This window comes from Lipotes vexillifer, unplaced genomic scaffold (assembly GCF_000442215.2).
Source record: "Lipotes vexillifer unplaced genomic scaffold, Lipotes_vexillifer_v1.1 scaffold753, whole genome shotgun sequence".
NCBI lineage: Eukaryota > Metazoa > Chordata > Mammalia > Artiodactyla > Lipotidae > Lipotes > Lipotes vexillifer.
The window spans coordinates 674,303-697,834 of record NW_006783618.1 but is presented as its reverse complement, the minus strand read 5'-3'; the positions used below and the strand labels follow the sequence as shown (position 1 = coordinate 697,834).

General features: G+C 47.2%; 4 protein-coding genes and 1 pseudogene across 4 annotated transcripts in view; 4 read left to right on the top strand and 1 right to left on the bottom strand.

Moving 5' to 3' along the window:
• FOXR1 (forkhead box R1) overlaps positions 1-445 on the top strand; it is a 9,318-nt gene extending 8,873 nt beyond the window's left edge. Inside the window, exon 6 of the mRNA XM_007456299.1 lies at positions 377-445. Coding sequence (XP_007456361.1) covers positions 377-405 — 29 coding nt within the window. The 3' untranslated portion in view covers positions 406-445. The remainder of the gene's footprint in view (positions 1-376) is intronic.
• An 8,531-nt stretch (positions 446-8,976) lies between these two features.
• CENATAC (centrosomal AT-AC splicing factor) lies at positions 8,977-18,008 on the top strand. Its single transcript, XM_007456297.1, has 11 exons — positions 8,977-9,159; positions 9,302-9,465; positions 9,885-9,983; positions 13,601-13,667; positions 13,747-13,809; positions 14,146-14,210; positions 14,363-14,468; positions 15,827-15,857; positions 17,440-17,529; positions 17,598-17,730; positions 17,814-18,008. Exons 1-11 carry the CDS (start codon positions 9,040-9,042, stop codon positions 17,875-17,877), a joined length of 1,002 nt encoding a protein of 333 aa, XP_007456359.1. The 5' UTR covers positions 8,977-9,039; the 3' UTR covers positions 17,878-18,008.
• LOC103087555 (enhancer of rudimentary homolog pseudogene) lies at positions 12,332-12,623 on the top strand (annotated as a pseudogene).
• On the bottom strand, positions 17,978-19,734 carry RPS25 (ribosomal protein S25). The gene is made up of 5 exons (XM_007456298.1): positions 19,681-19,734; positions 19,349-19,444; positions 18,603-18,786; positions 18,118-18,216; positions 17,978-18,024 (listed from the first exon to the last, which is right to left on the bottom strand). Exons 1-4 carry the CDS (start codon positions 19,681-19,683, stop codon positions 18,122-18,124), a joined length of 378 nt encoding a protein of 125 aa, XP_007456360.1. The 5' UTR covers positions 19,684-19,734; the 3' UTR covers positions 17,978-18,024; positions 18,118-18,121.
• Positions 19,735-21,693: 1,959 nt separating this feature from the next.
• The window catches only part of TRAPPC4 (trafficking protein particle complex subunit 4), a 3,606-nt gene continuing 1,767 nt past the window's right edge, over positions 21,694-23,532 (top strand). Inside the window, exons 1-3 of the mRNA XM_007456296.1 lie at positions 21,694-22,210; positions 22,374-22,548; positions 23,172-23,275. Coding sequence (XP_007456358.1) covers positions 22,036-22,210; positions 22,374-22,548; positions 23,172-23,275 — 454 coding nt within the window. The 5' untranslated portion in view covers positions 21,694-22,035. The remainder of the gene's footprint in view (positions 22,211-22,373; positions 22,549-23,171; positions 23,276-23,532) is intronic.

Below are 23,532 nucleotides of genomic sequence, written 5' to 3'. Positions count from 1 at the left end.
GGCGTGGGGAGGGGGCGGTACCTTCTGTAGGAAGGGGAGAGGACAGCAGTGTTCTGAGACCCTGGGGTGGTGCCTGCCTCAGGGGTCCCCCCACGCACAGCATGGAAACTGAGGTGCTGGGAGTTGATGGAGAAACAGCTAAGGTGCAGCTGGCCCTACTCACAGCCCCGCAGCCTGGGGAAATGGTAACCACACAATGTGAGAAGCATGGTATAAGAGGTTCTCTGCAAAGGGGGCTTTTTCTTCTCCTGGAGACCAGGTGGTATTTGGGCCTTGAGAGAGGAAAAGTAGATCACTTGCCGTGAGAGAGCTTTCCAGGCTTAGGGAACAGCGTCTGCAAACGGCAGATAGATCCCTTTGACTTCTTTCCTTACAGATGTGATGCCCTCCCTCTTCGACCTTTAGTTCCACAAACCATCCATCAGCCCATTCCTTATTAAAATTATCTGCAGCATCCTGGTGTGTCTGTGGTCTGAGGATGGGGCAGGAGTGGGGGCGGAGGCGAGCTGAGGTTGGAAATGGGATGCCCTCAGAGCTGATGGGTGGGGCAGTTGCCTGGTGCACAGCAAAGGGAGCCCATCCTCTTCTTTCTTCAAAGGAAGAAAACACTCAACCCTCTTTAGGTCCCATTTTTCTTGGGAGATGCTAGTATAAAGCAGCCAGGCCCGCAAAAGGCCCCCCCAAATCACCACCCACCCATACGAGTGGATGTAATCAGCTGGGGACAAAGAGGAGAGGCCTAGGGAAGCACATCATCTATGGAACAGTTGAAGGAAAGACCCTTATAGGAGGCCATGAAGGAGCAGTGAGAAAGGTGGAAGGAAAGAATTTCTTGAGAAAAGGAGTAGCCAGGCTTAAGTCTCATTTCCCCCATTTAAGCATTGGGGGTGAGGGGTGGGAACTCAGAGCTGAGAGGCATGGCCCTTCCATACTTCCGGTTTCAGTAGAAACCAGAGCACTTGTCCTTAGAGGCTGCAGATCACAGCTGGGCTGCTGTGGCTTCCCTGGTTGCAGGAGACCATGTCCAGGGCAAGGCCAGCTGCCAGCCTCAGACCTGAGGGATAGGGAGAAGCCAGGGGGACAAGTAAGGAAGGAACGAGATTCAGAGCTGTGTCGGGATGCCACGGACATTCCCACAGTGCTTGAAGTTCCTGCTGGGTTTCCCACAGGGCTGAGATGACCCTTCTCATTCCCTCTCCTGCTCTTACCTCACCCCGCGACAGGCCTGTACAGAAACATGGCTCCAGCCTCAGACACTGTCCCAGGGGACTGGGCATCACTACTCCCCAGAGGTAGCAGTGGGTGGTACGTGAGTCTCAAGAAGGGCACTGGCTCTCAGCTCTGATGTAGCTGCTTGCTGCTCCTGCATCCTTGTTCTAGAAGAACCTGCCTCAGGCAGCCACTTTCTCTTTAAGCTTGAGTGTCTTGATCAGGAAAATGAGTTAATGATGGCTCTTTCTTTTTTTAATTTTTATTTTTTTTGGACACACAGCATGGCATGTGGGATCTTAGTTCCCCTACCAGGGATTGAACCCGCGCCCCCTGCAGTGGAAGTGTGGAGTCTTAACCACTGGACCGCCAGGGAAGTCCCTGATGGCTCTTTCTTAGTACTGTACCAGCATGGAGATGGGGGGGATGGAGTAGAGTGCTTCATACCAAACCTGGCTCCCAGTTCTAAATAAATGGTAGCTGTTTTTTTGCTTCTTGTGATATCTAGTTAGGACCCGCCTCCTTCCTCCAGGATGCTGGTAGACTAGTAATGGCCTGGATTTACTTTCAGCACTTGGCAGCTCTCAGTGGGAGCCGGGACCTTGCTCCATCTCTGACTCCCCGCTCTGCTCCCACTTAGCAGATCACCTGTCATCTCTCACTGTATCTTCTTTAGCACAGTTTTCTTAACATTTCTAAACTTCAGTTTCTTTTGCATGCAAATTGGGGGATAATAAAAGTACACACAGATTTGATCTGGGAACTAAATAGGACAATGGAAAGTGTGTAGTCCTGTGTCTGGCATATTAACATTGAGTGTTTACAATTGCACCAGACATCATTCTAAGTGCGTCTGCAGGTTTAATCCATATAGAGGCCTTAAGGAGTAGGTACTGTTATTCTTCTCAGGTAGTTGAGTGTGATAGCTATTTAAAGAGTTGCCTTCATTTCTGTCCACTTATTCAGCCCTTAATCCCTTGCAGTCTATAGCACTATAAAATCAGACTGCCTCCTCCCTAGTCTCTGAAACATGGTATTCCTAAAAAGCATGGCCCATGCCCTATCTGACCAAAATCTTTACCTTTGAAGAAAGGCCCCGGTTCATCTGCTTGGTTTGCACGTTTTTGGTAACAGACATGCAGTCTCGCCCTGGTCACTTGTCCATCACCACAACCACCTCTGCTCTACCCGCTCCAGCTTTGCATTCATTCTGGAATATGCACCCAAAGCAGCGCTAGGCCAGGGGCTCTCACTGGCCCTATGGTTGCCACAAGGATGTGGGGGATTGGCAGGCCCAGGAGTGTCAAGTGTCAGTGCAGGAGGCAGTGTCTCACCTTAAAGAGCTGAGCCTCATACCAAAGGCCATTGAGAATGAGCTGAGCCAAGAACCTAACCCGGTTTTACACCTAAGCAGAAAGTATTTGTTGTGTTGTTTTATAATATACTAAATTTTCCAGGAATGCAACTCTTATGTAAAGTGAAGGAAGACTGTACTTTTTTTAGTTTGGAAGTTTTCTGAGAGTTGTTTGCCATTTCGGAAAATCACTTCACTGACAGCAAAGCTGTTCTAGTATTTAACTCACCAATACCACATGCCTGTATTTGTCTGTTTGTATTTGTTGTAATCATCGGGATTCTACATGTATAAACAAATATTTAGCTATTTCAAGGTAGCCAATATACAGTAAAAAGTATTTTCAGGACTGCCCTGGTGAAACAGTGGTTAAGACTCTGCACTCCCAATGCAGGGGGCCCAGGTTCAATACCTGGTCAGGGAACTAGATCCCACATGCATGCTGCAACTAAGGAGCCAGCGAGCCACAGCTAAGACCTGGCGCAAACTAATTAATTAATAAATTAAAAAATCAGAATATCTCTATATCCATTTTTTAAAAAGTATTTCAATAATCATTTGAATGACATCTCTTTAAGCTATTCACAATAAGTATCTACAAATTTTTAACTGTCTCATATTTTCAAATATAGTTTATCGGACTTCCCTGGCAACGCAGTGGTTAAAAATCCACCTGCCAATGCAGGGGACATGGATTTGAGCCCTGGTCTGGGAAGATCCCACATGCCACGGAGCAACTCAGCCCGTGTGCCACAACTACTGAGCCTGCGCACTACAGCCCGTGAGCCACAACTACTGAAGCCCACACGCCTAAAGCCCGTGCTCCACAACAAGAGAAGCCACTGCAATGAGAAGCCCGCGCACCGCAATGAAGAGTAGCCCCGGCTCGATGCAACCACAGCCATGTGCAGCAACGAAGACCCGACACAGCCAAAAATAAATAAATAAATTTATAAAGAAGAATATATATAGTTTATCCATTAGAATACATTTTTATACATTTCTCTCCCTTTATTTTTTTGTTGTATTACCGTTAGAGCATTACAGTTTGTTTTTTTTTTTAAATGTATGTGTAGGTAGGTTATTTTATCAGTATGGTTCATTTCAGGGTGGTAAAGATGGTCTTACAGAGTATTTGCTCCATTCCTAGGGTGTTAAGGCTGATGAAGTAGAAAACCACCAAACCAAGCAACGTATAAGATATAGTCCCTGGGGCTTCCCTGGTGGCGCAGTGGTTGGGAGTCTGCCTGCCAATGCAGGGGACGCGGGTTCGTGCCCCAGTCCGGGAAGATCCCACATGCCACGGAGCGGCTGGGCCAGTGAGCCATGGCCGCTGAGCCTGTGCGTCCAGAGCCTGTGCTCCGCAACAGGAGAGGCCACAACAGTGAAAGGCCCATGTACCATACACACACACACAAAGATATAGTCCCTGTCCCAGAGGCGCTCATCCTCAGTGACCTTGGCAACCAGTGAGGACAATACAATGGAATAAGTCCCGTTCATGTCCAAACCCCAGAGCCTAGCATGGGGCCCATTAGGTAGTTAGAATGCTCTGTTTGCTAGGACTTGTCACTAGTAACTTCCCTAGCAGGCAGATTCCTTGTTCTCTAGAAGCACAGAGAAGAGGGCAGTGAGCGTGAGAGGAACTGGGGAAGACTTCTCACAGGAGACATTAGTACAGGGTCTTTTTTCCAGGTCTGGAAAACAACAGCTAGCTCTTCTCCGGAAGTGATGTCCCCTGCACTGGCAAGAGGATTCTTAACCGCTGTGCCACCAGGGAAGTCCAACTCCCTTTTATCTTTTAAATGATGCTTAGCCACTTATTGAAAGTGGCTTGGAGGGGGCAAACATGGAAGCAGGAAGGCCTGTAGGGAGGTGACTGCAGAATCTAGGTGGCAGTAGAAATGGAGAGAAGCAGCCAGATTTGATGATATAGCTTGGAGGCAGAATCAACACGTCAACAGTATTGACTAGAGGCAGGAGGAGAAAATAATGACTCTGAGGTTTTTGGTTTGAATGATTGCATGAATGATGAGGAGGGGAAGCCTGTGTAGGAGCAGCAGGCTTGAGCAGTTTTGTGTTTAGAATGTGTGAGGCATCAGGGTGGTTACGTCAAGTTGATAATTGTTTTAAGTCTGGAGTTCAGAAGATAAGCCTGAGCTGAAGACATAAATACATTTGAGAATCAGGGGGATATAGACAGTATTTAAATCATACTCAAAGTACTGGTGTAGAAAGATATTCATAATACATTTTTAAGGCTAAAAAAACAAACAGTAGCAGAACAGTATGTTCGATATAATTCCAAATGTGACAGAAACTATGTTTATATAAGTATGTTGTCTACACACAGAAAATGTCTTAAAGAAAACAGGTATCAGTAATAGTGATCTTTGGGGATTGGTGGGTGGCAAAAAGATATGGAGGCCAATCCCTTTTTATTTATTTATTTATTTAAAAAATATGTATTTATTTGGCTGTGCTGGGTCTTAGTTGCAGCATGTAGGATCTTTAGTTGAGGCATGCGGACTCTTAGTTGCAGCATGTGGGATATAGTTCCCTGACCAGAGATCGAACCTGGGCCCCAGGCATTGGGAGTGCAGAGTCTTAGCCACTGGACCACCAAGGAAGTCCTCCTTTTTATTTATAGCTTCGGTACAGGTTTTATTTTTTCTTTTTTAATAAGAAATTGCTTTTTAGAATTTTTAAATAAATTTTAAATAAATTAAGCTATCCACTAGCCTGTTTGATACTCTAATTGTTAGGGAACCATTGACTGATACCACCCACGTTGGCCAGGCACAATGATAACCACTTGCATGAGTTGTCTCACAACAGGAGTTCCCAATAAGGAACATGGTGCTGCCACCGAAAACTAACCAGGAGAATCTGGGAGGGGCCAAAAGGAGGGAGGAGACGCCAGCCCATAATATTGTCCTACCAAGCTCTCAGAATCCTTTGCACTGGAATCCATCTTGGCTGAGAGATGCACGTGCCACCAGGAAGGACCCTGAGTCAGACCAAATATAGGCCAAGAAAGATGATTGGCCAGAGACAACCCTGAAAACTAACCCCATTACCATGAAACCTGAGACTGCGAGCCACATGGCAGAGCAGTTCTCCTGGGTTCCCTTACCCTGCTGCTCTCCACCCGGGTGCCCCTTCCCAATAATGTCTTTTGCTTCGTCAGTACATGTATCGTCTCAGACAATTCATTTCCGAGTGTTAGACAAGAGCTCACTCTTGGGCCCTGGAAGGGGTCTCCCTTCCCGCAACATAATTAGCAGGCTGTTAGCTGTATGCTTCTGAGGCTCCTTCCCAGCACAGACTCCCACCCCATGGGCATGTTAACACCAGGGTTCCTGGAGTTTTGATGATTTTAACTTAATTTGACAAATATTCATAGAAGATCCCTTTCTGCTAGTTCTACTGAGTCAGGTATGATCAAGACACAGTCCCTGAACTTGAAGAGCTTTTTAACTATTGAGTTTTCAACTGACTACTAAACAAAACGACAAGAGGATGAGCAAAGGACCTTGGAATTGAAAAATTAATTCCGTAGGATCCACTCTGGTAGGCTTCACAAAAGGGGTGACATTTCATTCATTCAATCATGAACTGATCTAAGAGCTTATGAATAGATTGAGAGCTTACCATGTTCCAGACAAAGTCACCAGCCTTGTGGAAATTCCATTCTAGTTCATATTTCAGAGCCCTATATAATAGAAAGAACTTATCCAGCAGAGCTGGAAAGAAGTAAATTCTAGGCAGAGGGAACCAAGGGCTGGAGATGCTAAAGTGCATAGGAGCAACAGGACTGCAGGAGTATTGCCTGGAGGAGCAATAGGTGGGGGGGAGGGGGGGAGGGGGGGACACAAGACTGAAAAGGAGGTTAGGAAACTTAGTGTAAAATTCATGTTGTGAAATTTAGATATTTCCTGAAGGCAACTTAGAGATATTAAATTAATCAGGAAAGTCATTTTAGAGACTACCTTAAGACCAGCGTGTGGAGGATAAAATATACCAGACACTTGGAAACCAGTCAGAAAGATTTTACATGAATCTAAGCAAGAAAGGTAGGGAAATGAAATAAGGTATGGTCTATGAGTATAAAAGGTGGAGACCAGATTTTAGACATCTCAGAAATCCAGTAAGACAGCTTGCACAGGGTGGATGTGGGGACTAAGGGAAAGGGAGAATCAAAGATAACTTACTGTAGGGACTTCCCTGATGGCGCAGTGGTTAAGAATCTGCCTGCCAATGCAGGGGACACCGATTTGAACCCTTCCCTGGTCTGGGAGATCCCACAGGCCGCAGAGCAACAAAGCCCATGCGCCACAACTACTGAACCTGCACTCTAGAGCCCACGAGCCACAATTAGTGAAGCCCGGGCACCTAGAGCCCATGCTCCGCAACAAGAGAAGCCACCGCAAAGAGAAGCCCGCACACTGCAACGAAGAGTAGCCCCCGCTCGCCGCAACTAGAGAAAGCCTGCACACAGAAACGAAGACCCAACACAGCCAAAAATAAATTAAAATAAGTTAAAAAAAAAAGATAACTTACCCCAAAACTCCAGGCTTTAGTTTAGTGGTTATCATTCACTGGGAGGATGAAAACAGGGGATGATCTGAAGAGGAAGAAATTGAGTTCCATTCACACAGTCTAGTTCAGATGGCAGCCGAATCAATACTCAGTAATGGAAGACTTTAGGGAAACAGTTTCAAAAGCCAAATTGCAGAGGGCTGAAAAGTTAGGAGTTTAAGCAGATGGTACACACTACTCTAAAGCAGCTTTGGGACAAATGATGCAAACAGATGGGATGGTTGGGGTGTGACAGAATGAGAGGTCTTCGTAGGTCAAGTGAAATAATATGTTGCCGTGAGAGTGTGGTGGAAGTATTCCTGGGATCCAATGGGTAAAGCGAAGTCAAGAGGACCTCAGACCTAGACCAGTGATTCTCAAACTTGACTGAGCATCAGAATCACCGGAAGGGCTCATTAAACCACAGATTGCCCACTTCGGAGTTTCCTATTCAGTAGCTCTGGGGTGGGGCCCAATAATTTGCATTTCTAACAGGCTCCCAGATGCTGATGCTGCTGACCTGGAGGCCACACTTTAAAGGTTTTTAAAATTTTTAAACCTGGCCTAGAGCAAAGCATTTAGTGGCTGGCAGATGATGAATAATTTCCCAAGTGAATGGATGAGTACTCATATTCAGGAAAGGAGGTCTCCCTGCAATTAAAGACCAGATGGAAGGTAAGTCCACACAGGAGGATGGAAGACGATGGTCAGAGTAGACCTTCAGAGTTTGAATTCAGAGAAGGAGCAATTTTTGGTGGACGAGGTCCAGGATTACCCCTGCCAGGGGGTAAGGAACTGAGAACTGCAAGGTCATCAAAATAGATCACATCTGGCAAAGGCCTGAGTCTAAAGGGAAGCTCCATCAGGAAGTCAAGATCTGAAGGGGAGTCTGGCTACTTTCTCGGTCTGAATTATGTAGAGTTGACTGGATATGCCCACAGACATTGTAACCCATCCAGGTTAATGCACCAATACAGGTAACAAATGTAAGGGAAGCTGGGGACTTTGTGCCAGCTCTGTTTGCACATCCTATAAGTTAAGGTGTGGGCCAGGGCCCAGGCTTTTTGGAGGGAGTTCTAGGGGAGATCACAGTCTGGGGATTTCAGCCCTGGGAGCGAGCAGTTCACCTTAGGTGCTAAGGGAGCAGGACAGACAGGAAGGATGTTGACTCTGGGAGAAATGGCTTGTAGAGAATAAAGTTCCACTAGTTTAGCACGTTTACAGATTAAACACGTCTGCTAACCCTCAGCAATGACTCTGCACCCTTTATAGCTTTCCCTTTACAGCTTTACAGGAGCAACGTTCAGATCACCCCTGTGGGGTATGAGCGTGATTAGGTCATAGATAGGCCTTCAGCTTGTGTTCCCTACAGCCTGCTGGCAATGCCTCTGCCGCTTTATACCTGTGCAACCTACCACAAACTTACCTCCTCCTTCACGCCTCACTTTCCCGCTTGTAAAATGCCAGTAATAACAGGACACCACACAGGGTTATTGTGAAGATTACCTGAGGTAGTTAAGGTAAAGCTCTGGACCCCCACTGAGCACCCTATAAATACTAGTTACGATTTGTTACATTGTCTCTATGGGTCCTTGTCAGTGTCCAAATACGTGCGCGGTCCCCCCTGACTGTTGCGTGCGCTCCTTCCCCTCACCTTTTCCAGCCAGACTGCATTTGGCTGTACTGGCGACGGGCTGGGTTTGTGCGCAATGAGGGTTCCCAGAGAAAAACCCGCGCAACCGTAGTAGGACTTGCAGTGGCGCCTGCCGGCCGCTGGGGGCCGCGGGGGCCGCTGGGGCCGCTGGGGCCGCTGGGTTCGCCCCGCCCCTGAGGGGTCAGAGGTCACCAGACGGCGAAGGAGCGGCTGCGCGTCGCAGATCCCCAGTCCCGGGTAGATGGCGCCGGCGGAGCGGTGTCCTGTTTGCCGCCAGACCTTCTTCTGCGGCCGCGGGCACGTCTACAGTCGCAAGCACCAGCGGCAGCTGAAGGTGGCTTTGGAGCGGCTTCTGCCTCAGGTGCGGACGGGAGGCTGGAGGAAACCCTGGACAGGACGGGGCGGGAATGCGGGCGGGGCTGTGAGGGCCCGAGGGGGTGGGATCTGGGGGTCCCGCCGGGGTCCTACTTAGTCTCTTCCCCTTGGTACCCTCTCCGCGGCAGGTGGAGGCCGCCCGCAAGGCCGTCCGCGCCGCTCAGGTGGAGCGTTACGTGCCCGAGCACGAGCGGTGCTGCTGGTGCCTGTGCTGCGGCTGTGAGGTGAGGAAACACCTGAGCCACGGAAACCTGACCGTGCTGCATGGGGGGCTGCTGGAGCATCTGGCCAGGTGAGCGCCGGGCCGGGAGCTGCATACAACAGTCGTGTACATTTGTGGGAGGGAGGGTTTAGGGTGGGTGAGAGGAAGAACGCTTTTGTGATTTGATTGAGTCATCTTGTAGGCATAGCCAGCCTTGAGGATAGCGGGCTTACGGCTGCCGTGGTCCCACTGGTGTTGGTGGTCTAGCAGGGAAAGTCAGCTGGGCAGCTGGCTCAATCAAGGTTCCCTCCCATCACTTCCTCTCAGATTCTCACATTTTCATTGGAAGGGGGAGACTGGAGATCTTGAAGAGACTACTATCAATATTCTCTCAGCCTTGCCCAGAGACAGAAACCCAGATGTCAGTTTGCATTATTTATCTAATGCCTAGATATCTGTGTAATATTCTGCAATCTATCTTTGAGATTCCTTGTCCTTTCCATTCTCAGTCCAGAGCACAAGAAAGCAACCAACAGATTCTGGTGGGAGAACAAGGCTGAGTTCCAGATGAAAGAGAAGTTTTTGATCTCCCCCCAGGATTATGCTCGGTAAGTCACTACTCCGCATGATGAATGATGATAAGTAGCTATAGCAGAGTGTGGATCCTCTGGGCCTGTGTCAGGTACTGGAGCTTCCTCTACTGCTTGAGAAGTTTAGTAAGGACGTCATTAGTAACCGTTGTCTTAGTAGCACTCATTATCCTAGGCACCATATTGGACACAAAAGAAATATGACAGAGTCCTTGAAAGGTTTATAATCTAGTTTGGGGCGGGGGGATTTACAATGTATTTAGCAAATAGAGAATAGTGTATAATTAAAGCTGACCACAATCAACTAATTAAACGTATGACACAGGGCTTCTCTGGTGGCGCAGTGGTTGAGAGTCCGCCTGCTGATGCAGGGGACACGGGTTCGTGCCCCGGTCCGGGAAGATCCCACATGCTGTGGAGCGGCTAGGCCCATGAGCCATGGCCGCTGAGCCTGCGCGTCCGGAGCCTGTGCTCCGCAACGGGAGAGGCCACGACAGTGAGAGGCCCGCGTACCGCAAAAAAAAAAAAAAATATGACACAGAAACTACTAAGGTTCTTTAGGAGCAGAACATGCTTTTTATAGTGTGCAAGAAACTGGTGCTCACCCAGTGCCCACTTTTAATAGTTTTAGACTCTATTTTAACTGGCCTCGGAGGACCCCAAGGAACCAGAGTACAGGAAGCCGGACAGCACAGAGAGGGAGTGAGCCCTGACTGCCTCAGGAAGAGGACTCAGGCAGCCTCACATCATCACTTTTATTGGGACCATATTGAGATTGTGGAGTGTGGAACCCAAGGGGATTCCCAAAGCCAAAGTTAAGAAAACACATGGTGTTTGTTATTTCTTTCTACCCAATGTGGAGAATAATGAGGAAATAAGAAATGCCTAAATCCCACCACCTTGCCTTAAAATCTGTGGTTCAGACTGGGAGGAGATAAGAAACTGAGGCCACTCACTCCTCACACCCTGGCTCAGCTCCATATGGTTTTTGGTGGATGAATAAAGGATAGTTGAGCAGCAAAGGTTATAATTGAGAATTATGAGGATGGACTCTTTGAACTTTTTATTTAAATATAGTTTGACTTTATAAATTTCAAGCTCACACAAGACAAGGCCAGGCTAAGCCTGACTGATTTGACCAGTAAAGATACAATGAGCCACTTTTATTATTTTTTTTCATTTTTTTTTTAATAAAAAAATTTATTTTTGGCTGCGTCTGGTCTTTGTTGCTGCGCACGGACTTTCTCTAGTTGCGACAAGTGGGGGCTACCGTTCATTGCGGTGCATGCGCGGGCTTCTCATTGTAGTGGCTTCTCTTGTTGTGGAGCACAGGCTTTAGGTATGCAGGCTTCAGTAGCTGTGGCTCGCAGGCTCTAGAGCACAGGCTCAGTAGTTGTGGCGCACAGGCTTAGTTGCTCCGCGGCATGTGGGATCTTCCCAGACCAGGGCTCAAACCCGTGTCCACTGCATTGGCAGGCGGATTCTTAACCACTGCGCCACCAGGGAAGCCCTAATCATTATTTTTAAAGATTAGTCTTTTTATTTGGCTGCATCGGGTCTTAGTGCCGGCATGCAGGATCTTCATTGCAGCATGCAGGCTTCTCTCTAGTTCTGGTGCGTGCAGGCTCCAGAGCACGTGGGCTCTCTAGTTGTGGCACGTATGGGCTCAGTAGTTGCAGCGTGTGGGCTTAGTTGCCCTGTGGCATGTGGGATCTTAGTTCCCCGACCAGGGATCAAACCCAAGTCCCCTGCATTGGAAGGGGGATTCTTAACCACTGGACCACCAGGAAAGTCCCACAGTGAGCTACTTTTACATTCAGACAGTTTGTTACACAGGCAGTGAAAAGAGTAAGCCCAAAGTGCCAGCTTCCCAGGTTGTCCAACACACCAAAAAGGACCTTACTGATACAAATAGGGCTGGGTGACTGCAGTGTGAGCTGTGCAATACTTTTGCTGGGGAGCCAAGTCTAGACTGCAGCTACGTACTTTGATATCTACAGCTCAAATCTCAGAGCACAAAGTCCCATACCTCATCAGAACTGGGAGTTGATGAGAAACTGTTTCATAATGGTCTCCCATGAGAGATAGGGAGACGAGTGGGAGATGGCCTCCTAGCAGTTCTTTCAGGCCTCCTGTCCTCTTGTGTTCCAGGAAGATCACACAGACCTTCAGCCAAAACTCTGATTAAGCTGCAGTTCAAGGCTTTGCCTGTAAGGATACATGCAAGGCTACCAGGGCACCTTGACAGAGCCATTCCCCTACATAAATGTTTTACATATTAAAATTAGGCAAAAAGGCTATAAGCTCGTGTGTGGTGGCGGAGTCGGCAGAGTAGTCAGCAGCGGCTGCAGCAAGAGTTTGGCGACATGTCTCACACCATTTTGCTGGTACAGCCTACCAAGAGGCCAGAAGGCAGAACTTATGCTATGAATCTGAATGAATGCACAGAAGGTGTTTGCATAATGTATGAAGAACATCTGAAGAGAGAGAATCCCAACAACCCCTTTACCACATGATTATCAGTTATTTGATTTTACTGATGACCTGGAAGACCTCAGCTGCCTTGTTTACCGAGCTGATACCCAGACATACCAGCCTTATAACAAAGACTGGATTAAAGAGATCTATACGCTCCTTCATCAACAGGCCGGGAAATAGTTGAGTTTGGAAGCGTTAGGGGGACGGGGGTGGGCTTGGAACACAGGTGTATACAGAGTGCTGTAGAGGAGGTTTTTATTATAGTAAATCCAGTTTCCATCTTGGTATACGCTAGCCAGGGTTGAATGTATTAGATGAAATGTGAGGATCTTGTTCAATCTGAAACCCCTTTTGCCCCCTTCTCCACCTCCCTTTTTAACTTAAAACATTTTTATGATGATTTAGATGGAAGTTGGTTTTTGTCAGTTACTGTTGGTTCCAGTCCTTCAAACTGTTCGTATCTGAACATTCACTGTACTAAATAACCCTTCTTCAAATCGGGGTGGGGGGTGGTGACGCAGTTTAGTTATGTCCTCAAGACAAAGTCTTAGTGAAAAACAAAGAAATGTCCTTTAGTTATATTTTCAAAAAATAATAAAATTAGGCAAACAAAGACACATATTAATTATATATCAATTGATAACGATGAAAGAATAAGAATTCAAGTAACATTTGAACACAAAAATCTGACTACACCCTTAGAAGGTTTTCTGAGGACTAATGAACTGCAAAGAAACCTTGAGCTTTGCTTAGTAGTTTTATTGTTGATAGCAGCATTGATGTTATTCGGATACCTTTGTATTGTAGGATAAAAACAACTGCAAATATATTGTCCCAAATATGGGACAATTTGGACATCAAGAAAGGGAAATTGATTTTCTTAAGTATGGTAATGGTTTCATAGGCTGTTCCTGTTCCCAGGAGATGTATGCTGAAAAATTTAGAATTAAGTCTCATGTTCTTGGCAGAAGGGAAATGTTTATAAGCGAACTGGAGCCAGTATGGCAAAATGTTTACAGTGAATCTGGGGGAGAGGTACATGGGTGTTCATTGTACTATTTTGTTTCTGGGAGTTTGACACTACCCAAAATTCAGAGAAAAATGATCTACTGTGGATCTTTTCACAACTGACTGGGACTTGCCCTTTTTCTTTTTAGATTCAAGAAGTCCATGGTGAAAAGTCTGGATTCCTATGAGGAAAAAGAGGATGAAGTGATTAAAGAGGTGAGTTAAAGGAAAGGCCTCTGAAGGACCCAGCCCCGCCCACCATTTTGTACCTATCTAAGCAGCCTCTCTCCCACAGATGGCAGCTCAGATCCGTGAGGTGGAGCACAGCCGGCAGGAGGTGGTTCGGTCTGTCTTAGAGGTTGGTTTCCCTCGGAGGAGCCAGAGCAGTATCCAAATCCACTGATTCCTGCTTCTCCCAGGTCCAACATTTCATCTACCAGCTCTTTTGAGAATTCATGGACTCCATGCTTTATCTGCTCGGCTTGAATTCCCTTACCTGCCCACCAGGGGGCAGGCCTTTGTCAGTGGAGACGATGTGGGCCAGGCTGGGTGGGTGGGAGGGAGGGAGGGAAGTTTGCAAGATATGGGCAGTACCCTCAATATGTCAATTTGTTTACTTCTGGAGGGTGGGAGCATGGCCTAGGCAAATTCTTAAGCATCCTAGACACATTTATTTTTCCTGAATCAAACTCAGCCTCAGACAGTGCCAGACCCAGAAGAGGGCTCTTCGGCACCTGGAAGCTGGAAAGGGACAAATAGGTAAGACTGTTAGGAAACCTCTTATTGGGAGTTCTGACATCTTTTAGAACATTCTGTAACTTTGGCTGGGAAAAGGGAACAAATCTCATCTTTGCTATCCTCATGGTTCAAGGACCTTGTCTGCCAGCCTGGCTCCTGTTTGTCTTTTTCAGCCAAGTAGCCTCCACCTCACAGCAGCCTTCATATGTGGACCTGCCACCAGCCCCAGAGCTTGACTGGATGGAGACAGGACAACCCCTGACATTCATTGGCCATCAGGTACAATGGATACAAAAGTTGGGAAAGGGACATTCATTGGCCATCATCAGGTACAATGGATACGAAAGTTGGGAAAGGGACATTCTTGGCCATCAGACCTGCCACCAGCCCCAGAGCTTGACTGGATGGAGACAGGACAACCCCTGACATTCATTGGCCATCAGGTACAATGGATACAAAAGTTGGGAAAGGGACATTCATTGGCCATCATCAGGTACAATGGATACGAAAGTTGGGAAAGGGACATTCATTGGCCATCATCAGGTACAATGGATACGAAAGTTGGGAAAGGGACATTCACTGGCCATCATCAGGTACAATGGATACGAAAGTTGGGAAAGGGACATTCATTGGCCATCATCAGGTACAATGGATACGAAAGTTGGGAAAGGGCCAATGCCCCCAGTTCCCAGGACACCCATTTCTCCTGGCTGTTCTGTGTATTCTGGCCATTCCTGTCTTAGCAGGCTTTTCCCTCTTGCTGCCCTGTCCCATAGTATCATGTTCTTAGACTTTTTTGTCACCCTCCATGGTGATCTTATCCACACATTGCCCCAACTGCCACGTAGAAGTACCAACTCCTAAACCTCATCCTGTGCAGAATCCACAGTTCCAGCTCAATATGGGACATTTATAGATACCCCACAGGTACCTGAAGCTGACCCATACCACTCCTGTTTCCATTAACTGTAGATGCAGATTCTTATCTCCTCCTTTCTTTCATTTTTCACATTCCCTCAATGAGTATGTCTTATCTATTTTACCTCCTGAATACAAGCTGGTCTCTATTCCACCTTGGAACAATTCCTACTACTGCAATCTTGTCCCAAACACAACAAAAAATAATCCCATCACCTGCTATCTTACATTCCTCCAGCTGCACTGTGCTCCTCCTTGCTTTTGAACATGTAACTGCCATTGTCTTAAATGATATGCTTTCCTTCTCTCATCATCTACTTAACCCTCACCTTCCTTCAGCTCTTAGCTTGAATGTCACTTTTTCATGGAAAACTTATAAATGTATGTAGCCCCATGTAAAAAGCTGTGAATGTAATTTGTGTAATTCATACTTCTCTTTCCCAGTAGTATGTATGCTCTCTAAGAAAAGGGTTTCGTTTACCTACCATCTAGTAGGCACTTATTTTTGGACATCTCTGCTACTAAGACCTTGAGTCTGGTGAGGGCAAGACTGTCTTTCAGTGATTTGCTGTGCTCTGTTAAGATTTAACATCAACCCAGTGCAGAACTAGCATCATGGCAGTGGTTCCATCCACCTCCTGTAAAATTTCTTCCTCTAGGCTATGAGTATCCTATCATCTCTTGGCTTTCTTCTGATTTTTTCCCATTTCCAACTACAGGACACACCAGGAATTGGTAACATCCACTCAGGTAAGACCCACAGCAATGTTTCTCAAACTGTAAGAAGCTTTTTTTTTTTTTTTAAAGAATAAAGTTGATTAAGATACAGCATTGTCAGTGAACTTGGGATCTTTGAGACACACCTGAGTTCTAGGCCTTTCACTAGTAGAAGGGTATGAAGACACATATGTCAAATGTGTCTGAGTAACTCAGGAAAGTAACAGATGTACACTCACCTATTTACCGGATTTTTTTTTTTAAACTTTCAGATCTAAGGTGTTTTAAACTTAGAAAATGTCAGACATGGTAATTCTTTTAAGGGTTTTTGTTCAACCACTACATTAGTGTGTGTTAAAGTGTTTTTTAAAATAATACACTTAATAGTGAAAATAAAGAGTATAAACAACAAGGTCCTACTGTATAGCAGAGAACTATATTTAATATCCTGTGATAAACTATTATGGGAAAGAATATGAAAAAGAATACATATATAACTGAGTCACTTTGCTGTACAGCAGAAATTAACACAACATTGTAAATCAACTATACTTCAATAAAATAAATTAAAAAAATAAAACTCGTTGCAATTAAGGGCCAGAGAAGTCTCTATACTGTACACAGTGCCCACCATGGCATTAGCCATGCTACAGCCACTGGTCTCCTTCTACTTCAACTAAGGGAAAAAATACTTTGCTTGAAAAATGGAAGATTACAAACGTTAGCATAACAAACTTAACATTTTTCCAAAGTAAAGCAGCACCTGATAAAGGATGTGTATTCTCAATATATGAAAACCTCTCAACACTCAATAAAGGCATATAAAAAGATGCTCATCAAAATGGCTAAAACTAGGACTTCCCTGGTGGTCCAGTGGTTAAGGCTCCGCACTCTCAATGCAGGGAGCACGGATTTAATCCCTGGTCAGGGAAAAATACCACATGCCACATGGCGTGGCCAAAAAATTAAAAAAGGCTAAAGACTGACCATTTATATATGCAGGAACTCTCATACACTGCTGGTGGGAATGCAAAATGGCATATCTACTTTGGAAAACAGTTTAGCAGTTTCTTTACAAGTTGAAAAAAATCCCAATGTGCCTCAGCCAATGAACACTTCAAAAAATAATAACAAAGAAGGAACGACTGAAAACACGCGTAACACAAAAACCTCAAAGTAACTATGCTAAAAGGTACACAAGGGTACACAATATATTCCATTTATACAAAATTACAGAAAATGCAAACTAACCTATGGCAACAGAAAGCACATGAGTGGCTGCCTGGGAAAAGGGGTATAAGGGAAGTGTGCTAGAAAATATTTTAAAGGGGCACAAGGATACATGGTGGTGATTTCATCCCAAACATTTCAAATTGTACACTTCAAATGTGTGTAGTTTGTCATGCCTCAATACAGCTACTAAGTATCAGCACCTTTTAAATTAGCCTAGGCCCCTCAACTTCCCATGGTCCAGAATTCCTGGGTTTTGTTTACAAACATTTATAATTTTCAATTAGGTAGGAACTTATAGCTAGCTATGGTCCACAACAGCCTGAAAGTTAAAAACTTTTTTTTAAGTGCTTTCATTTCTGCTTAAAGGGTCTTCCTTTTCCAGGTGCCACACCTCCCTGGATGGTCCAAGATGAGGACTATAGCTCTGCGAACCAACAAATAGGACCCTCCTATGAAGAGTTTCTCAAAGAAAGTAAGTTAATTCAGAAATGGTGATGGGTTCTTTAAGTCTTCCTACTCAAATAAAACTGCTTATTGTAGAGGAAAAACAGAAATTGAAGAAACTCCCACCAGACAGAGTTGGGGCCAACTTTGATCATAACTCCAGTACCGGTGCAGGCTGGCTGCCCTCTTTTGGCCGGGTCTGGAATAATGGACGCCGCTGGCAATCCAGGTATGGGCCCAGTGTCAGGACCCCAACCCACTCCCCCTTGGAGATCTCACCCTTCCTCCTGCTAACCCTTCATTTCCTTTCAGGCATCAATTCAAAACTGAAGCCGCAGCAAGAAAAAAACAACAGTTACATAAAAAAAAAAGTTAATGGTTTCCTAATACATTTTCAAGCACCATAATACTCAAAGCCAAATCAACAAGCCGATACTTTGTAACTGCCTTTCTTAGGAAACAGACATGCCCACTTATTTGATTTAATAAAGTTTTATTTTTCCAAATATACAGCTGGTGGGACCTGTAAAAAAAAAAAAATTCAAGAATCAGAACTATAGAGCCTTGTGAAGGGATGCATACTTCCTACACCGTGAACCCCTGGGTTCTTGCTCACCTGTTCATGCATCTTCACCAGTAGCTGGAGCATCTCCACCCTTAGTATTTCTGGTGTAAATTACTTGAGCTCTGTGCTTTGAAACCAATTTAATAAGTCCTAGAAAGAAAGTATAATATTTTCACACAATAGTACTATGAAATACTTATTAAGACATGAGAAATATGTTTTATATTCCATCCCAAAAGAGAAATGCTGAATTTAAGCATAAGTTTAGGAGGCATGCCTACATTTCTTGGTTATAATCTAATTTGACTTACCCTTTTAAAACAAGGGACTCACCACCTGTCCTGGTGTGGCCACCTTCACAGCACTTTACTATAACTTGAAAATCACTGTTTCCGTTATTGGGCACTAACCAATAACCTAGATAACTTGTTAGAATTACATTACTAACAACCACCTATTGCATTTAAGATGGCTAGCACAGTCAGGCCAATTTAAGGTGCAAAAGCATACAAATCAGTACAACACACCCCTCTCACCTTTACTAAGCAGCTCCTGCAAGGCTGCCCTGGCCAGGGAGCCACGAATCTTCAGTCTCTCAGAGACGACAGCTGGAGTTATAAGCTTATAGTTGGGAACTTCTTTACAGAGTTTGTCATATGTTGCTTTGTCAAACAAGACTAGGTTATTGAGCTTGTCCCGAACTTTGCCTTTGGACCACTTCTGCTCACCCAAAAAAAAAAAAAAAAAAAATCAGTGCTCCAGTTCTTCCCTCCTCTGGAACAACCTGCCTCAAAGAATTGTTACTTGGTTGTACGGCTATACTGAGAGAGTGGCTCTATTCCTTGGCCTGCAGAGATCTATGAAATGCAGAATTTACAGAAACTCCGCAAATTAAGATTCAAATAATTAGAAAGCCAGAATTCAAAGCAAAAAGAGACCCTGGTTGTGGTTAAGGGCATCAAAGACACATCTGGTTGGGGGCGGGGGGGGGAACCTATTATTGAGACTTTCGGATACTGACTGAGCCCCACGGAACCAACTGAAATAACACTATGTGCCGCGTATCAAAATAAATGCTCTGTACACATCTGTCTAATTTCCAAACAGCATATGACTCCATTCTCCAAATAACGAAAAAACAGAATGATGATAAGAACATAAGCTGTAATAACCTGACTCTAGACCCCACAACCTTACAAGCCATCTGCTAGGTGTCACTTAACATATCGATAAGGGACGGGTGCCCGCAGCCTCCCTCAACGTTCAAGCGACCGACTCCTACCTTCTTTTTGGCCTTGCCCCCAGATTTGTTCACTGGGTCTTTGTCTTTCTTGGCTGACTTTCCGGCATCTTTCTTCTTCTTGTCATCCTTGGGCGGCTACAGAAGAAAAGCGGGAATACTGCCAGGTCTCAAGGCAGCCCCACGCTCCCCCTGCGCTCCATCCCACACCCCGCCCAGACTCCACTGACGGAGCACATGGGGGAAGCAATAGCCCGCCCGCCTCGACACACGGCCCGGCAGTTCTGGAAGCCCTCCTCCGATGCCGCCCCAAATGCGCGCCAGAACCGCCGGCTCCCGATACCACGCCGGCTGTCCCCGAACAGAGCTCTCACCATAGCGAAGCCCGGAGAGCAACTGCTACCACCTCGCCTCCCTAAGATGTCGGACAAAAAGGAAGTGCGTCTGGCGAAGAAGCCCAGAAACCTCCGCCTGCGGCGAGTGCTTCCGGGGCAAGGGGCGGGACCGCGCGGAGGAGGTTCGGAGGCGCAGGCCTGGCTCAGGTCCGGAACTGGCTGCGGGTAGTGCGAGCTCACCCTGCAGCCGGAGGCACCCGAGGCTGCCCCTACCTTTTGCGCTTTGCGGCTAGTTGTGAGGCAGTCACACGTTGCTGTCTCCTGACACTAAAAACCTGGGAAAAGGGACGGAAAACAATTTTCTAGATCCCTACAGCTAACTTCCCAGCGTTACTGACAGCCATGCATGCTCCAAGTGCGCAAGCGCCGCAGCGGGCCGCGCTCCGGGGTCGAGAGGGAACGCGCGGCCGGGGCGCCGGGGGCAGGTCCTGTGCTGTGGTTCCGGGGCGGGGCCGGGAGGGGGAGGCAGTCCCGCAGTAGCGGCGGCAGCAATGGCGATTTTCAGTGTGTTTGTGGTGAACAAAGCTGGAGGCCTCATTTACCAGTTGGACAGCTACGCGCCACGGGCCGAGGCTGAGAAAACTTTCAGTTACCCGCTTGATCTGCTGCTCAAACTGCATGACGAGCGTGTGCTGGTTGCCTTCGGCCAGCGCGACGGCATCCGGGGTGGGTTAGGCTAGGGCCTGGGGGGCGGGGCCCGGTGCTGCAGTTGTGGGCTGGTGTCTCTGGGCGGGGGGCGGAGGGGGTTTACTAAGCAGCTCCTGCAAGGCTGCCCTGGCCAGGGAGCCACGAATCTTCAGTCTCTCAGAGACGACAGCTGGAGTTATAAGCTTATAGTTGGGAACTTCTTTACAGAGTTTGTCATATGTTGCTTTGTCAAACAAGACTAGGTTATTGAGCTTGTCCCGAACTTTGCCTTTGGACCACTTCTGCTCACCCAAAAAAAAAAAAAAAAAAATCAGTGCTCCAGTTCTTCCCTCCTCTGGAACAACCTGCCTCAAAGAATTGTTACTTGGTTGTACGGCTATACTGAGAGAGTGGCTCTATTCCTTGGCCTGCAGAGATCTATGAAATGCAGAATTTACAGAAACTCCGCAAATTAAGATTCAAATAATTAGAAAGCCAGAATTCAAAGCAAAAAGAGACCCTGGTTGTGGTTAAGGGCATCAAAGACACATCTGGTTGGGGGCGGGGGGGGGAACCTATTATTGAGACTTTCGGATACTGACTGAGCCCCACGGAACCAACTGAAATAACACTATGTGCCGCGTATCAAAATAAATGCTCTGTACACATCTGTCTAATTTCCAAACAGCATATGACTCCATTCTCCAAATAACGAAAAAACAGAATGATGATAAGAACATAAGCTGTAATAACCTGACTCTAGACCCCACAACCTTACAAGCCATCTGCTAGGTGTCACTTAACATATCGATAAGGGACGGGTGCCCGCAGCCTCCCTCAACGTTCAAGCGACCGACTCCTACCTTCTTTTTGGCCTTGCCCCCAGATTTGTTCACTGGGTCTTTGTCTTTCTTGGCTGACTTTCCGGCATCTTTCTTCTTCTTGTCATCCTTGGGCGGCTACAGAAGAAAAGCGGGAATACTGCCAGGTCTCAAGGCAGCCCCACGCTCCCCCTGCGCTCCATCCCACACCCCGCCCAGACTCCACTGACGGAGCACATGGGGGAAGCAATAGCCCGCCCGCCTCGACACACGGCCCGGCAGTTCTGGAAGCCCTCCTCCGATGCCGCCCCAAATGCGCGCCAGAACCGCCGGCTCCCGATACCACGCCGGCTGTCCCCGAACAGAGCTCTCACCATAGCGAAGCCCGGAGAGCAACTGCTACCACCTCGCCTCCCTAAGATGTCGGACAAAAAGGAAGTGCGTCTGGCGAAGAAGCCCAGAAACCTCCGCCTGCGGCGAGTGCTTCCGGGGCAAGGGGCGGGACCGCGCGGAGGAGGTTCGGAGGCGCAGGCCTGGCTCAGGTCCGGAACTGGCTGCGGGTAGTGCGAGCTCACCCTGCAGCCGGAGGCACCCGAGGCTGCCCCTACCTTTTGCGCTTTGCGGCTAGTTGTGAGGCAGTCACACGTTGCTGTCTCCTGACACTAAAAACCTGGGAAAAGGGACGGAAAACAATTTTCTAGATCCCTACAGCTAACTTCCCAGCGTTACTGACAGCCATGCATGCTCCAAGTGCGCAAGCGCCGCAGCGGGCCGCGCTCCGGGGTCGAGAGGGAACGCGCGGCCGGGGCGCCGGGGGCAGGTCCTGTGCTGTGGTTCCGGGGCGGGGCCGGGAGGGGGAGGCAGTCCCGCAGTAGCGGCGGCAGCAATGGCGATTTTCAGTGTGTTTGTGGTGAACAAAGCTGGAGGCCTCATTTACCAGTTGGACAGCTACGCGCCACGGGCCGAGGCTGAGAAAACTTTCAGTTACCCGCTTGATCTGCTGCTCAAACTGCATGACGAGCGTGTGCTGGTTGCCTTCGGCCAGCGCGACGGCATCCGGGGTGGGTTAGGCTAGGGCCTGGGGGGCGGGGCCCGGTGCTGCAGTTGTGGGCTGGTGTCTCTGGGCGGGGGGCGGAGGGGGTGAGGAGTTGGGGCCGGGTCCATTGTCGCCTTGGCGGGATCCCCAAGCTGAGGCTTCGTTGACGCTTAGCCTCGGCTCTGCAGTGGGCCACGCAGTGCTGGCCATCAATGGTGTGGATGTGAGCGGCAAGTACACGGCCGATGGGAAAGAGGTGCTGGAGTACCTGGGCAACCCTGCTAACTACCCGGTGTCCATTCGATTCGGCCGGCCTCGCCTCACCTCCAATGAGAAGCTCATGCTGGCCTCCATGTTCCACTCGTAAGTCTCACAACCCTTCCTAGATTTTGTCGGTCTGCACTTGGCCCATAGGCTGGCTGGATTAGTGTGGTTCTGCGCTCAGAGACTTTCTGAGCGGCGGTGCTTACCTTCCTCCTTCCAAATCGTCAGTTCTTGTGTCATGAAAAGAGCTGATCCAGTATGACTAGGCTGTAGGTAATGCTGGCAGTGGTGTGATTTTGTTTGCTTAAGTCACCGTCTCTTTTCTGAGTCTTAAGTTTCTTCATCTTTAAAGTAAGGCATTTGAGTTAAATGATCTTTAAGATCTTTTCTTGCTGTCAATTATGGTATGAGATGTGCTGGATATGCATAGTCACGGGGTGAGTAAACGTGGCACATAGTCCCAGAGTGTTAATTTCACCCAAAGTTTTCAGTGTACAATGTTTTGTAGCAAAGTATGAATGTAAAATACATGGAGAATTCAAATAAATTTTTAAGAAATTTTGATACTGCTGCCAGGCAGTTCACACTGCTGCTTCTGACTATCTCAAGTTGTAATTTGAACTTTTCAGAAGATCAAGGGTCATTTCAGCGGAAAAGTTCGAGAAGCACTTCTCCCTTATAGCAATGAGGTGCATTCCCAACTTTTCCTCCTTTGCAAATAGGCTGTTCGCAATCGGCTCCCAGCTGTCTCCTGAACAGGGCAGCTCAGGCATTGAGATGCTGGAGACAGACACATTCAAACTGCACTGCTTCCAGACATTGACAGGTACGCATCTCTAGATAGATCAAGGGGATGAGATGGGGCAGGTTGGGAGAAGGGATTGGCCCAAGTTGGGTTTGGTAAGCAAGGGAGTGTTGGTTAGCCTTTTTTGGGACAACTGCACAGACAGTTATTTGTTTTGTGAATCTAAAGCCAATATTTAATCTGATGCCAGTTTTGTCCATGCCACTGAGCGTGCTCAGCCTTGGTTATCCTGTCCACAGATAAACTCACTTTTTCCTTTTTTTTTTTTTTTTTTTTTT

Excerpts from the sequence above, each read along its gene's own strand:
- CENATAC (XM_007456297.1), top strand. The coding sequence starts at position 9,040 with ATGGCGCCGGCGGAGCGGTGTCCTGTTTGCCGCCAGACCTTCTTCTGC. Across the intron at positions 9,984-13,600 it reads TCCCCCCAGGATTATGCTCG|ATTCAAGAAGTCCATGGTGA; the intron begins GTAAGTCACTAC and ends TTTTCTTTTTAG. Across the intron at positions 14,211-14,362 it reads AGCTGGAAAGGGACAAATAG|CCAAGTAGCCTCCACCTCAC; the intron begins GTAAGACTGTTA and ends TGTCTTTTTCAG.
- RPS25 (XM_007456298.1), bottom strand. Across the intron at positions 18,787-19,348 it reads GGGGCAAGGCCAAAAAGAAG|AAGTGGTCCAAAGGCAAAGT; the intron begins GTAGGAGTCGGT and ends TTGGGTGAGCAG. Across the intron at positions 18,217-18,602 it reads GCAGGAGCTGCTTAGTAAAG|GACTTATTAAATTGGTTTCA; the intron begins GTGAGAGGGGTG and ends CTTTCTTTCTAG.